We start from the raw sequence: 16,940 nt of genomic DNA, 5'->3' as shown, positions 1-16,940 counted from the left end.
GATTTGCATATGTATATTTAGTAGGGTAAAAATGAAGTTATTGTAAAAAAGTGACGGCCTATTTAAAAAGCAACAGAAGTTGTTCATTTGTATCATTTCTAACATATTTAGGGTGTTTTTACTCACTTTTTTCACTCCCACAACCTTAATCCTTTACAGCTTCAAAAAACATGTATTATGCAAATTAGGTGTTGATGTCATTTAGCCAGGTGTCCTGGTTTACCCAAATAAAAATATGGTCACCCTATATTTAGGTATGTGTATTGTATAGGATTGTGTGTTTATAAGTGTATCAATTTTCACTCTGTCCTGGGTAAATGCTGTAGTGCTCGATGCATTCCTCTAGGTGGACGGTTGTTTCTGGTTGAGAGTACGCTGTGCACTATTGGCTGTCATTTCTCACCAGTGTGTGGATGAGTGCTGAGTATAAATGGTTGAGTGTAAAATGTGTAAATTGTAAAGCGTCCTCGGGTTTCTAGAAAGGCGATATATAAGTGTAACTTCATTCATCATTCATTCAAACAAAACTGAAAAGTCTAATAGTCTTGATTGCACCAAAAACAGTTTTTTTATTTCCTGTCAGATTAGACAGAAAGCTTGTCCTTAGTTGACTCCACAACAGTGCTCATTGGTTTATATGAACAACAAAACCTTTTGGGAGAGTTCAGGCCAAAGAAAACTTGCTCTGGCCTGCAGACAGCTATTTCACAATCCCAGCTTCAACGGCTGCCAACTTGATCTTCATTCAGTGGGGAAAAAAAAAGTTCAGCTGAGTTTATGCAGCTGTGTTAAATTAACAACATGAACATTCACATTTACTGAATTCAAAACTTGTAGCAGCAAACACAAACGCCTAGATTTGCAAGATGCTACAACGTCCTTACTCTACTGCTAACCACTCAAATCCTAGGTTTATTACTCAGTAATTAATACTCCTGCAGAAACTGCTGTGAATCAGTCAGTAACACCTGCACTTAGCATATCCTGTGGAGCACCTCAAGGTTCTATGTTAAGGCCTATAAAAATTGATGTTAATTTTGATTGTAATGCTCTGTAGTTACTGGTGGCTGTGGGGTTTGAATGGTTAACGCTGTTGTTGTGTGACCTACATAAAATCCCTGCACACTCAGGGATTATCCAAGTTTGCAGTCCATGGAAAGTGCAGATCACTGATGCAGAAGAAAACAACAGACAATGAGAAAAATGGGGGGGACCAAACTTTAACCCTTTAATGAGTGCACAGTTAATATGGAGCTAATATGGAGAAATTACAAACCAGATTTAAACTCAAGCAGATTTGGGTTGTGATTTTTTTTTAGGTGCACAGTTAAAGGTAATTTTCTGAGGTGGATTCTCTGAGTAACTACTATGCACTAAGTGCTGCTGACAATATCACTTAGCATTGCTTTTGTGTAGAAACAAGGCCATAGAAGTTTTCTTTTTGTTAATTTTGAAGAGATTTTTGCTTAACAAATCTGTATGTTTATTTTCAACATGTGTAAAAAGTCAGGAAAATGTAAAAATCGTCCTTTCTGTGCATTTATTCAAATACTCTGTAATAAAATAGAGGAAAAGAAAGGAAAGTTTTTTTAACAGCAGTAACTTTCAAATAAAATAGTTCCTGGATTTTATCTTTTTCCACAGGCTACTTTTTTTTAAAGCATTAGTCCTTATATATTTTTTCTTATTAATTGAAAGCAGTAATATTCCTTAGTGAAGATAATAATAACAAAATAATGCAATAAATGGTATCAGTGTTCCAGCTGCTTCAAGGCATTTGGGGGTCCCAAGATAAATGGACCCCGCAACATATCATCACACCAAACCTCCACCCCCCCACCCCCCACCCCTTTCAAACCACCTCGCCCAGAGCCTACAGGAACCACTAAAGCTTAAGCCACACTTTATATCAATAAATTATTTTGACAGTGCATCAACTATTTTAATACTGCTTACATATGTTACATCACCATCCTATAAAAACGAAAGAAAAAGCAAATTGCATAGTATCTAAACAAATTAAATATACTAAAAAATGTACTTAACAAATATTAGTTACTTTTAGTTTTATTTTTTCTGACATTTATAAGAGTTTATATTTATGTTTAGTACACACACTTACTACTTGTAGCTCAACATAGCAGATATACGCATTCTGCTGTTTGAGAATTTGACAGATGCACCTGATGCTCATTCTCACTCATTCTCTCTCTCTGGATCAGATCGAGGCCAGATCATGTTCCCACCACAAGCGGATAGCTTCAGAAAAAAAATCTGCATGTTGGGTGGGGGCGTGGAAGATTATGGCAGAAGCTGGGGTCAAACTTGGTGGCATAATTAATTGCATTAAAAGAATAATAATGCAGTATTTATTCCAAATTAATCATTTGTGTTAACACTATATAAAACGTCATTTAAAAATATGCACATTTAGGCATAACATTATGTTGCGACCCTTATTTCTACACCCACACAGTATCCATATTTTCAGCTTTTTTCAGCATTGAGCATACAGGACACTTTGTTGGTCTTTTAATTACAGGCTATAGTTCTTTATCTGTTTCTTAGAATACATTATTATATTATACAATATTATGTTTTTTCACCCTGTTCTTTAATGGTCAAAGTGCTATAATCATGTAATTATGCTTGATTAACTTCAGATGTTGTGTTTAACACTTCTCAAATAATTAAAGACAAATTCTGTCATGGTGTCCTGTGATAATCCGTCTCATGCAGCTTGAATATTCCCACAATTCCTGCAGATTTTGCAGTAGAAGTGTAGGAGAAGATATCATCTGATTTTTCTAGGGGTTTTATATTTTTACATACAATACAATAGAAGTGTATTTTTAGATATATATATATAAGCTTTATTTTAAAATACATACATAAATATAGTATAAATATAAACATATATATGTTTAGTAGATTTTATAGTGGTTCCTCTCATATCATACAGATTTCCTCTGCCCCTTCCTCCACTAAGGCACCCCCTCCTCCACTCTGGGCTCGGGTAAACAGCCAGTCCAGGGGGTCCTGGTTTGGGGACGCCGCCGCCCTTGTGTCGGATCTCAGAACCAGGGTGAGCGACACGCTGTCAGGACCAATGGGAGCCCAGTGCTTGCAAGCTGAAGATGTCCTGTGGTGGGCGGAGGCCATAGTAGGGAACCTGGCCATGCGTGGGGTGGGGAGCCGGGTGCCCTGCAGGGGGCCACTGAGGGGGTAGGCCGGCTGGGACAGTTCCCTTATGGAGTCCATGTATTCGTCCAGGCTCTGGGTGAGGTACATCTGGGACTCACTCTCCTGGAGCTCCGTGATGGTGGGAAGGAGGTCCACGGAACCACGGAGCCTTCGGGGCTTCATCCCAATCCAAAGATAGATAAGCTGAACACTGGAAGAAAATAGAAATATGCTATTAAAAATGAAGAGGCAAAAAATGATGCGTTAATTACAATAGAATGACTAAAGCTACAATTATTTTTCTTAGGCGAATGCATACAGCATTCTCTAAACACACTACACACGGACATCAACAATGCCCTTTGTATTTGACCTTTTTAAAATAACTCAGCTTCTGTTTTACTTAAATTCACTTTTATTTTACTGAACTTTGCATTTATTCTACTGAAATTTCACTTTACTGAACCTTTTCTTTATCATTATATTTATCCAAAAATTGAGGTCCAGTGCTACCACAGTCATCGTATATGTTTTTTTAGCAGCAACTTATATTTTAGGGACCATAGGAAAAGTACCAGACAAAATGAGTAAGTTAAAAAACAATTTAATAAAACCTTCTCAAAAAGTGAAGTCATTCTCTGTTTCATAAAACTTTACTGAACTTCACTTTTATATGATTATATTTGACCAAGGTTGAGGCACAGTGCTGCATCTTTTTTTACAACAGCAATCTGGTTTAGGGACTGTAGAAAAAGTACCAGACAAAACAATTTTTTGTAACCTTTAATCATTAAGAACATATTTTTATTTACAATACCAGCCTGGCAAGTAGCAGGAGATAGATAGATAGATAGATAGATAGATAGATAGATAGATAGATAGATAGATAGATAGATAGATAGATAGATAGATAGATAGATAGATAGATAGATAGATAGATAGATAGATAGATAGATAGATAGATAGGCAGGCAGACAGACAGACAGACAGATAGACAGACAGACAGACAGATAGATAGATACTTTATTGATCCCCGAGGAGAAATTCTAGAAGCTACCTGAGAGAAGGGAACATCAAAAAAGGTAAGGATAAAAGGTTAAACAGAGAAAGAATGCAAGGGAGGAAGAAAAAAAAAACACATACAACACTCAGTTAATAGCAAAACAGTTGCAAGTATCAGAAAAAAATATTTCTGATGTGTTCCTTAAAGGAGAACTCCGGTGTTAAGTGGACTTTGGGTGTAGTAAAACATGATAAAAAATATTTACCTTTGTTGAATAGCCCACCTCCGCTCTCTCGCAGCTTTCTGCACAACGGCTGTATCGGGGCATATTTTGCCCAGATAAATCGCTTTTTACACCGTTATCCAGGCTGCAAGTAGCTCCAAACATCCTTAGTAGAAGGATTTCATTTAAATCAAGGCATTAATAACTTAAAAAGTGCACAAGAAGCTTATTAAAAACTACTGTTTACATCTCATAGTGCTCCTTTGTAGCTCCGGGTGCCGCCATCACTGTACTGATAATGACAATATATATATATACAGACATATATACATAGACTCCGCATAGTCTGCCTGCAGGCGCCCAGTGCATTTATTTACACTGAGGAAGGTGTTTATTACACCTATTATAATCACAACTCTACCAATTTTTACCCAATTTTTACATGAGAGCAGTAGGAGAGCAGAGGTGTGCTATTCAACAAAGGTAAGTACTTTTTATCATGTTTTACTACAACAAAAGTCCATTTTACACTGGAGTCCTCCTTTAAACTCTCTCAGCATGTGACCTTGTGATGTCCAACCAAAGGGAAAATATATGTTTGTATATCTATTGGTTTAAAGTCTTGAGGACACATTTTGAGAAAGTTAAGAAATAATTTTGTGTAGAAGTTGTGTATACATTAATATTTAACAGCCTTTGTATGGTATGTAACTGTTATAATTGTGTCTGTGATTGTTTTTATGTAACCATACATACTTCAAAAGTAGTTACACAGTTATTACATGTTGTAAATGTGTAATTACACAGTTATTAGAGTCACTTATTCTCAATTGGGTCCTTTTCTGTTTTTTTGTACTTTATTGTAAAATTGTCATTACAATATCTGCTAGAATAAAGTTTACAGTAATACAGTCATTTTGTAATTATTTTCTGAAGAATAAACAAAAGTGTACAAGGTACATTGTGCATTCTCAGTTTCAGAAATAAATAAAGATATTGTTAACAAAAATAAAAATCAGTTTCTGCCTTCCTAATCTTTTGCCACAATCTAATTAATCTTTTGTCTTTTCTCTAGCCGTCTACAACAATAATATGCGGTCTTACCTGGGTACTGTTGCTGTATCCTGTATAAAAATCAAGCCCTCTTCTCTGTATTTCTTGGTTTCTTGCTCTGAACTTGTGAAATTTCTCAGAGTTGTAGCTCTGGACTGGATATGCTCAGTGCTGATCTAACGGCTGAGCTCAGAGATAGAGGGTTTAAATCCCGGACGGACAGAATTAGAAGCTAATCAGAACCTGATTTAGCCCATGTGTCTGCAGGTTCAGGTGTTTGTGTGTCAGTGTGTGTGTGTGTGTGTGTGTGTGTGTGTGTGTGTGTGTGTGTGTGTGTGTGTGTGTCAGTGTGCGCATATATAGCTGTGTTTGTGTGTGTATTTGTTTAATAACTCTCTAAATCAGAGCATAAAGGTGTGTGTTTGATAACTAACTTAAGGTGATTAAACTCACTAACTGTGAGTTGATAAGAATAAATTCCAGTTCTTTAAACAAACTGTAATTGTGTTGAGCACATTGTTTGGCTACTAAGAGAATGAACTAGGTCAAATATTGTTCCAAAATTAGACTGAGCCAGAGTGAAATGTAGGGCCAGTACCATATAAAAATTTGGACACACTCTCGTTTAATGTTTTTATTTATTTATTATCCTATATAATAAGTGAATACTGAAGTCATCTACGCTATGAAGGAACACATAAAAGATATCACTTAAAAGTGTTAAACAAACCTAAATACTTGTATCTGGGGTGCTGTTAACTTGCAGTTTCTGAGGCTGGTTACTCTGAAGGTTACTGGGTTCCTGGGGCGATCCTGATGAGTGCCAGCTTCATCATAACGTTTTTGAGGGTCTTCACGACAACATGCATTGTCTGTACCAGGACTGTCTGGTAAACAGCAGAATTCCTGGTTCCATCTATTACAGCAAGTTGTCCAGGTCCTGAAGCAGCAAAGCAGCCCCAGACCATCACACTACCACCACCGTGTTTTTTACGTTCAGTATGATGATCCTTTTTCTGAAATTATGTTTTAGTTTTATGCCAGATGTTACGGGACACTTGCAAAGTCCTGGGGATCATCAAGATGTTTGTTGGTAAATGTGAGACGGGTCGTTGTGTTCTCTCCTGTGGTCTCTTTCTTATTATTAAATCATTAACACTGACCTTAACTGAGACAAGTGATACTTGCAGTTCTTTAAATCTTAATTCTGGATTCTTTTGTGACCTCCTGGATGAGTTGTTCATGCCCTTTTGGAAAATGTTGGTAGGTCGGCCACTCCTGGGAAGGTTCACCAGTGTTCCATGTTTTCTCCATTTGTGAATAATAGCTCTTACTGTGGTTCGTTGGAGTCCAAAATTCTTAGAAATTACTTTGTATCCTTTTACAGACTGATAGATAATCAATGATTTTTCTCTTTTTCTCATCTGTTTTTGAATTTCCTCAGATCGTGGCATAATGTGTTGCTTTTTGAGATTTTTTATCTGCTTTATGTTGTCAGACAGGTTCTTTTTAAGTGATTTCTTGATTGTGAAGGTCTACCAGAAAACAGGCCTGGTTGTGGTTAATGAAAATGAAATTAGCTTTCCAAAAAGTGTGATTAATCACAATTTAATTTTTTCCTAATTAAATCATCATTTAAAAAGTGTTTTTTACATTTGCTTAAGACATATTTTTTTTATATTAAAGCTTGTGTGATAGCATAACTACAGACATTTATATATTGTTGTTTTTTTTACTGCAAGTGATTTTCGTCTATTTTTTATTAACCTTTTTCTCTAAAGAGCCAACAAAAGCCTAGTTACCACATTGATCACCCTCATGTGGTGTACACAGCACTGCTCACAAACGTTACAGATTAGGCTTAATTATGCACTATTGTTTCAGCCTGCTGGTTGAGCACTGCTCTCCAGATTTATCTGAATCAAATGAATAAAGACTGTGAGGAAATAAATAAGTGAAGAACAGCAAGAGGGGCAGGCAAAATAGATTTATATAAGAAATCAAACTGATTATGAGCTTTATTTGTTCACTGTAGATTACAGTCTCAGTAAATTAGAGTTGCTTTAATTACATAAAGTATAAGAGAAATATTGTGTTAGATGAAACCATATGGATTTACAAGCTAAATTTAAACATGGGCTAGTCTGGCACAGATACATTATGGGCTCTATCTGCTCATTGCTATCTTACACCTATTGCTATCTTATTTTCACACTTTGTACCTGCTTCGTTTCAATAGTAACAGCGCTTGTGAATATATCTAGAAATGGTGGTCTAGAAATGTCTGTCTGTCTGCATCTTGGCAATGGAAAACACAGGTGCGCCACTGACTGAATAAAACCTAGACAGTCAGACGTCATTGCTATCTTGGCAGTGAATTGTCAACACAGAAGTATCCCCAAAAACATACACTCAAAACACATTCATGATTAATTAAAAGAATTAGTACAAGACTTTTGCATGTTTCGAGCTGCGCAAGGCATACTTTTCCTGCTGTTACGATAGCAAAGACACACTGATGTCCAGTGATTACAAATTAATGATTAGAGAATGTCCAACACAAACTGTGCAGCAACAGATTCAGAGCTTCTGTCTCTGGCTTCACATTGGTATACCTTTTCGGAGGCGATCCTGATGAGTGCCAGTTTAATCATAGCATTGTTTGAACTCTTTCATAATATGGATTAGAACATTACTCAAATAGGTCTATTAACTGTATTATACCAACTACATCTCTATAACTCTTCACAACTTTACAACTGATGCTCTCAAGCTAATTCTAATGACTTTTGTAATAATCTACAATGCATTTTATTTTTTTGTATTAGTCTGCAATGCATTTTCTTGTATTAATCTACAAAACATTTAAAAATAATGAAAGACCTCATCCTACTAGTGTGATTGGACTAAATTATCTTGTGTGGATGCATAAGTAGTGCTTGTGACATCACAAAAAAACAGTAAATTAAAGCATCACTCCATAAGCTTTTTGTTTAAATAAAAGCAGTAGTATTTCTGAGTTAAGAGGAGACAAAACAATGTAATTAATGGTATCGGGGTCCTGGCATGTTCATCCCTGCAACATCTAATATATTCATTCTAAAAAGTAATTTTTTTATTGTTTGGTGGGTTTGTTGTGTTTATGCTCTTGACATTCTGGACAGAATAGTATGCTCAGAAACACAGAATTGAACACAGCAATTTAACTGAAACAGTTAATTTTTTCATTAACCTGTATTAAAAATAATCTTCCACACACCCATTCTCACCAGAGAGGTCTCTAAATTCCCAAACCCACATCAAATTTACAACATTTTACTAGCGCTTTAAATAGTAGAACAATTATGATTGTGCAATCATAACAATTTTCGTTACGTTGGTGATGTTGGGTATGTTTCAGGCTGAATATTCATATTATATGAGGCCTTTATAATTTCTTGCTCTGTAAAGCTGTATCAGCAGCTTCTATCTAGAGTCCATTCAGTACGGTAATCTTCAAGAAGCGTCATCTCTTTAACTCGCTCCAAATTACTGCTGACATCAAACCTGACCTTTTCACTGGTCAAGCAAATGAGGGCAAATTGGAGCAGCAAGATCAATGCCCGATTATGTATAATGTGGGTAATTAGACAATCCACCTACACACACACACACATTTTTAAGCATGGCTAATATAAAAGGTCAAAGGAAATCTGTGATATTCTGCACAACTGTGATATTCTGCACAACATTGTATTAATTTTGTATTTTATTTTGTTGGAGTCAGCCTCCCCAGCACCACGGACATCTACACCTCCAGATGCAGGAAAAGGGCCACCTGCATCAGGAAGGACGCCACCCACCCAGCCCACGCACTTTTTGTCCCGCTCCCCTCAGGCTGGAGGCTGCAGAGCATCAAGTGCAAAATGACCAGACTGAGAAACAGCTTCATTCCGGAAGCTGTAAGACTCTTAAACTCCACCTAACAACACACTGCACTGAAACACAAGGGCAAATTACTGTTTACAAACACTGTCACTTTACCCGCACTGAGACACTTTATCTTCTACTGCTCTAATTCCATATCATGCTGCTATAGCACACTTGCACTCTGGACTTCATGTTGCTGCTACCTGTCTACTCTCCCTATTTATTATTATTTTTTTTTTGTATTTATTTTTATCTATTTTGTTATATTCTATTTTTATTGTATTTGTTTATTTTGTTATCTTATTTTATGTATATATCTATTTTAATAACAGCTCTTGGGTGTAAACTGGATCGTGAGATCACAATTTCGTTCCACCTCATGTACCACATGTGATGCGAATGACAATAAAATCTCCTTGAATCCGTGAATCCTTATTATATCATGCAACCATTTATGTTATATGCTATATTTTTAAAAGTAACCCCTCCCTCCCCTACAGAAAAAGAAAAAATCATTCAGCTTCTATAGGCCATGATACTAGTTCAGGTCCACAACTTTTGACATGTGTCAGTGTAATTAATTTCTTATAACAGTATTAATTTATTATAACTTAACTACAAAGTGTTTTACAGATTTATATTATTATAATTATTATTAAATAGCAACGTTTGCAAGAAATGGCTCATATAATACACTCACTGCTACAGAGCATAACTGCCCTGGTGTTTATAACTGCAGTCTTATGGGTTACTGGCAAATGACTTGCTTTCTCTTAAATTATAGGTTACTGGGATGAGAACCCATGAGAAAAACAAAATTCCTACAGATGATGCAGTAGTGAGTAATCTGGTTTCCCCCCAGGGATATATTGTAAAAAGACAACCAGAAAAATATACAGCCTATATTTTAGCCTATATTTCAAAATATTAAAAAGTACACTTTTTGTATATTTACTGAATTTAAGAAAATAGGTTATTTGGAGGGATGCCATAATAGAAAAACTTTTGACTAATGACTAGTTGTGTTATTAACTTTTTTTTTTAGACAGTTGATACAGATAAATTCAGTGTTTTTTTTTATTAAGACTAAAGTCATTAATATTAAAGTCACCCAAACTATTAAGAAAAACATATGGAATTATTTAGTTAACAAAAAAGTAAAAAGTATTAAATAAACCAGAGTATAGATTCTTCGAAGTAGCCAGTCTTACTTACATAGAGACAGATTTGCACATCTTGGCATTTTCTCAGTCAACTTAGTGAGTCAACTTTAGAGTCACCTGGAATGTTCTTTCAGCTTTCAGGTAACAGCTGTGCTGAACTTATCAAGAGTTAATTACTTAATTCCTTGCATCAGTTGTGAAAAGGTAGAGTTGGTTCATATACTACAGTGAATAGCTCTATTTGAGTAAAATTCTAATCTCTATTGTGACAATAATACTAAAAACTACTCAACTAATTACAGAAAAAATGACTTGAAAAATGAAAAAAGAAATGAAGCTCAAATCAAATTTCAAGACCTTTCAAAGACCATCAAAAACTCTATGATGAAACTGGCACTCATCAGGACCGCCTCAGGAAAGGAAGACCAAGAGATACCTCTGTTGTACAGGAAAGGTCACCAGCCTCAGAAACCGCATGTTAACAGCAACCCAGATCTTAATGTTTAAAACATCCCTTATGTGTTCCTTCAAGTAACTAATGACTTTTTTGTTAATTATAGGTAATGATAACATGATGTAATGTTTCTTTACCAGTTGAGGTTTGTTTCCAAGAACCTTTAAGAAAAGAAAAAATGTATGTTACGCATATAGAGTTTTGCATAAACATTCAGTATAAATGTAATTATTGGTGTAAAAAAAATATATATATAACTGCTTTTCTGAATATGTTTTTTGGACTTCATGCTCAATATCCTTATTTTATAAAGCTGCATGTCATCAGTGCACAATCTGCAAAATTATATAAAAAAAAAACTTACTGCAGAAGATACATAAAAAAAACTTGAGTGAGTTATATGTCAGTTAGTGAATAATATGATAACTGCAGTTTGGGTTATTGAAAAAAAAAATCTGATTTTCTGCAGTCATCTCATTGCTCAAGTAGTCATGTAAACGGCCTACTCCTATTTTTTTAATTGATTTACTGCTTGATTTATCATAGAATGTTCAAATAGTGGGGAAAACAGCTGATGTTTCTAAACAAAATAATGAATATTTGGGTTTTGAAGTACCTTTATGAGTTTTGGGGAGAGCACTATTTTTGCAATCTATAGCACATTGGTCAATAACGCATTGTGCAGTCTGATTTAGAGCTTGTCTTTGGTATCATGTTTTAACACGCAAAAGGCATTAACTAAGTTTCTTAATTAATAATGGGTGTGTTTTAGGCATAATGTGAAATAAACCAGTAAATCAGTGTGTCAGTTGTCATTCCCTTTAAGAGCCAGGTGAGCTCTGACTTTGGCGCATTGGTATTTTAACAGTGCAGCGCTTTTGTGCGTCTCAGCAGAGGATATTGACCTGTGAGTTCATGCTGTGAAGATAAACCGACAGCTCATTTAAGGGAACAGAAATGTTATTTTATTCTTTATTCTGTTTATTGTTGAGGTAAAAGTTGGGTTTGTGCTCTGCAACACATCCATTTGTGTGTGTAAGTAGTAAGGGTGTGCCATATCATATCATACACAATAATATCGCCAACAATTTTGAATACTGTGAGCGATATTATACCCTGAAATATCGTGCCATATCTCTCACCCTTAATTATCACATCATATCTTCAAAAGACATTATATATCTGTCCAGTATCATTTATTTTCCTTCCTTTACTCCTGGATATATGGAGATATTCGGAGTGCATTATTAGTATTATGACATTCTGGATCATTGATTTCTATTACAAATCTGATAAAATTATTATATTGTTTTAATATCTCAGTTAGGGGTATGCATATCATATAGTATACAATAATGCAGAAGTGTATTCTTAAATTTTTATTTTTTTTATTCAGTGCTTTGTAATATTACCAAGAGTATCGTTATCGAGGAAATATCATGAAATATCGTGATATTATTGTAGGGCCATATCGCCCTTCCTTAGTAGGAAGCAGAGGTGTACACAGGCTGAGGGCGCATAGTGTGCACAGTGCTCCTGTATGGCTAATCTATGATTGAGTGTTGACTGTTGAGTGTTGTCAGGGTTTTAATCAGTCAGTGGCGCACCTGTATTTTTCGTCGCCAAGATAGAAACACACCAGAAATTTAGCTGAACACACCTCACTTCCAGACCACCACACCCATCTGTGTCAATATATTCATAAACTCAGACACTATTTTAAGGATGTGTGCGCAAGGCATAAAAATAGACTTCTGAGGAGGTGTAAGATAGAAATGAGCATCACAACGCACCTTGTGCAGGGTGTACAATAGAGCCAATAGGTCACAATAGCACACATTATCTCATTATATCTATATATAAGTTTTTTCAAAAATGTAAAAAGGACTCTACTGTCATGTAAATAAAGTAAATCATTTATTATTTTTTGACAATAGATTCATGACTTTAGGCCTCAATAGACAGCGGCAAACACATTTGACTCCATTCATAGGCCAGGCCCTTTCACATTTTTTATAAAAAATCATTAAGTTCTCCAGAACTCTACTGTCATTTCTTAAACAGCTGAACAAAAAATCCTGAAGGACTATATTCGCTTCCGTCATTTGTAACTGCTCATCCTTTTCTCGTGAACTCAAACACAGTATGCCTTTGTATACCGGAAAAAAAGATCTGCCAAAGAAACTCGTGTCGAACATCTGGATGAAAACAAAAAAACATTAGCTTCTTAAATCGCTGCTTACATAGAGCTACAGAAATTTGACCTCTGACCTATTCACTCATTTACGCATTCCCCTATATCCCCTATTCCTGGCAGTGATGTTTATCTTCCATCTAACTTGAGCTTGGTCTTGCGCTCCAGGTTTTCTAGCGCTGGTCATTGCAATTCCTGCCTCATTACTGACTTCTTCATCAGTGAAAGGAGTCATTGGTTTAAAACCCTTCTGGGAAAGCTGCCAGCATTGCACAACTAAAGCCAGCCACAGGAAATGCTGTCAAACTCTGAAGATATTTACCACACCAAGGTCTTTATGAGGCAAGAAAAGATAGTAAACTACAGCTGTGAGTCTGTGAGGAAGATTTTAAAGCAGTTATGTTTCATGTCAGGCTTCACATGAATAGAGAAAACTTTTAAGACTTTTAAGATGTAGTCAGAATTATAGCAGCTGATTCCTGGTATCAGTAACCCACAAACACAGCTCTAGAAAAAAACAAGAGACCACTTAAAAATGATGAGTTTCTTTGATTTTACCAAATTAAAAACCTATGGAATATAATCAAGAGGAAGATGGATGATCACAAGCCATCAAACCAAGCTGAACAGCTTGAATTTTTGCACCAGGAGTAAAGGCAAAAAGTTATCCAAAAGCAGTGTGTAAGACTGGTGGAGGAGAACATGCCAAGATGCATGAAAACTGTGATTAAAAAACTAGGGTTATTCCACCAAATATTGATTTCTGAACTCTTAAAACGTAAAAGTATGAACTTGTTTTCTTTGCATTATTTGAGGTCTTAAAACTCTGCGTCTATTTCTCATTTTCTTCAAATAAATGCTCTAAATAACAATATTTTTATTTGGAAATGTTGTCTGTAGTTTATAGAATAAAACAATGATGTTCATTTTACTCAAACATATACTTATAAATAGCAAAATCAGAGAAACTGATTCAGAAACTGAAGTGCTCTCTTAATGTTTTCCAGAGCTGTAGTAGCCCCTACTGTAATCACACAGCAGTCATTCAGTGTAACTTGATTGCTCATTGCTCAGAATTAAAATACTAAAATCTTAGTAAAGTTTTATTATTGTACTTTAATGCTCTAATGCTCTACATAGCATCTTACACTTGTTGTTTATCTCAGAAGTAATTTGAGATAGTCAGTGAACTTCTAAACAAATAGGGCCCTAGGTTAGATCATACTTCAATGGTACCCATATACCCACACTAACCATATATAACTTCTAAATAGAATAAATATACAATTTAAAAACATAAAAAATACAAAGAAATGTGTATTTTTACACTACAACCCCAAATATGAAAATACGGGACAGTATGGAAAATCCAAATAATAGGAAACACGGAATTATTTACATTATTTTGAATTTTATTTAATTGCAGACAGTATGAACCAAATATATTTAATACATAATATATATTTTTAATCAGGTCAGCTTCATTTTATTAGTTAATATCGTTGCTGTACAATAAAGAAAAACAAGTATCTCCATTCTTTTTCTAGGGTTTGGATTTTTTCTCTCTTAATAATAAAAAACTTCATTTAAAAATGCATTTTGTGTTTACTTGTGTTGTCTTTGACCAAAATTCCAATTTTTAAATATTAAAAAGTTTGATAATTTGAAACATTTAAGAGTAAGAAACATGCAAAAAAATAGGAACTCATGAAGGAGGCAAAAACTTTTTAAACACTACCGTATTTTTACAGCTTTTTAAGCCCCGCCTTCTCACTGCCACCATTACCACTTATAATATGTGTTCTTATTTACAGAGCTCTTACCATTCATATAGTAGTTCTCTGGAGTATCTAAGTTCTTTATTTATTTTAAAGCAAGCACAATACAGTACAGCCAATCAGAACAGAGCTCCTTTTTCCCTACAATTTACAGGTACAATAATAAAAAAAACTTTAGATTAATTCTAAAGGGGAAAAAGAGGTTAAAACAGTTCAATAAAATAGGATGAATAGGATTGTTTTTGAAACATTTTTGGGACAAAATCTAACATATATTTTTATTTTGTTAAACACTGATGGTTTTGACAGCTACATTTACTTTCACCCGAATCCATTATTTTACAGCAATAACTGTGATTTTATTAAATATGGGTTCAGCCTATTCCACACACCACCTGATTACTAACACACAGATCTGGTGATTTCCCACCATGCTCTACTTGATGACATTAAGGTCAGTCAGGCCGAATCCTACTAAACCATGCCTGAACTCACTGTCTGCTATTTGTAGCATCTTCCTTCTTACACTGAGATGTTTATAGCCTAATAGATTAAGGCTAAGTCAAGTTTAGCAGCACTAGCTGCTGTAAATAAGGAATGGAAAGGCAAGTTGGGATAAGGATTAGAATCAATCCCTGTTACATGTCCATCTCTCTCTACTTTTCTCTCTCTCTTTCTCTACTTCTCACTCCTTTTTCTCTTTACTTGTCTCTCTCTAGCTCTAACTGTCACACACTCTCTCTTCTTACTTCTCTCTCTTTCTCAATCCCCTCTCTCTATTTCTCTTTACTTGTTTGTCTCTCTCTAATTCTCACACACACTCTCTTTTCCTCTCTCTCCCCACTTCTCTCTCTCTCTACTCTTCTCTATTTCACTGCTTTACTTCTCTCTCTCTGTTTCTCTCTAAATGTCTGTCACTCTTTTTCTCCCTTTTTTTCTCTCTACTGTTCACTACTTCTCTATCTGCTTCTCTCTCTTCTTCTTTCTTTTTCTTCTCACTTTTTCCTTCTATTTCTCTCATTTAATCTCTCTATTTGTCTGTCTGTCTCTCTACTTCTCTCAATTTCTCTCTTTCTCTACTTCTCACAATTTTTTCTGTCTACTTGATTTATTCAGTCTTTAACCTACAAGTCCAAATCCAGAAAGGGGGACTAATGCAAAATAGAAAACTGTTCTGTGGTCAAACTAATAGAAATTTTACATTTTGAACAAGCTTTGGCCCAGAGAGGATGGTGCCGTTTCTAAATGGTGTTGACATATGGCTTCTTCTTTGCATGATACAGCTTTAACCTGCATTTGTAAATTGCACAACAAATTGTGTTACAGACAATGATTACTACAAGCCTTTCTGAGGCCATGCATTAAATTCCCGTACAGAATCAGTAAAGCCTGTTTTTAATGCACTGCCACCTAAGGGCCAGAAGACCACAAGCATCCAATATCCACAGCTGCATAGAGAACATTATAAGAAGGTTTTAAATAGGTTCCAGGAAGGTTAGCCTGTAACATTAGAGGAATAATATATCAAACAAGTATCAAGTTATATTACTGTAGCGTTTTGGAGTAATGGAAAGTCAAACTTAGAAAAAAATGTGTATTCAGTTTTGCACAAACCAGATTTTGTTCAAATGACACCATTAATCAGAGGTGGAAAAGTACTGAAAAATTGTAATTAAGTAAAAGTACCTTTACTTTGCTAAAATTCTACTCAAGTAAAAGTAAAAGTACCCATCTAAAAATAGAGTAAAAGTAAAAAAGTACTCAATTAAAATTTTTCTTTGAGTAAAAAAGTACAAATCATAAATTAAATCTTTTTAATGAACTATTATTCCAAATAATAATTTGCATCTTTCAGGCAGTATTTGTTCAGACCACCCCATAAAACATTTTCAAAAACAAGTTTTTTTCTGTTAAAAAGTTATGGTCATATAGGTGACTATAAACTGTATTTTTATAGTTTTACAGTTCATTATTATTTTT

General features: G+C 35.0%; 1 protein-coding gene across 1 annotated transcript; it reads right to left on the bottom strand.

Moving 5' to 3' along the window:
- Positions 1–536: 536 nt before the first annotated feature.
- Positions 537–5,692, bottom strand: LOC125785973 (uncharacterized si:ch73-6k14.2). The gene is made up of 2 exons (XM_049470185.1): positions 5,514–5,692; positions 537–3,394 (listed from the first exon to the last, which is right to left on the bottom strand). The coding sequence occupies exon 2, from the start codon at positions 3,364–3,366 to the stop codon at positions 2,950–2,952; it is 417 nt and encodes a 138-aa protein (XP_049326142.1). The 5' UTR covers positions 3,367–3,394; positions 5,514–5,692; the 3' UTR covers positions 537–2,949.
- Between the last annotated feature and the right edge of the window lie 11,248 nt (positions 5,693–16,940).

This window comes from Astyanax mexicanus, chromosome 21, assembly GCF_023375975.1.
Source record: "Astyanax mexicanus isolate ESR-SI-001 chromosome 21, AstMex3_surface, whole genome shotgun sequence".
In the NCBI taxonomy this organism is placed as follows: Eukaryota; Metazoa; Chordata; class Actinopteri; order Characiformes; family Acestrorhamphidae; genus Astyanax; species Astyanax mexicanus.
Note: the sequence above shows the minus strand (reverse complement) of the source record. Positions and strands in the feature narration are given on the sequence as shown.

Bases quoted from the DNA above. Each gene is read 5' to 3' on its own strand.
- LOC125785973 (XM_049470185.1), bottom strand. From the start codon at position 3,366: ATGAAGCCCCGAAGGCTCCGTGGTTCCGTGGACCTCCTTCCCACCATC.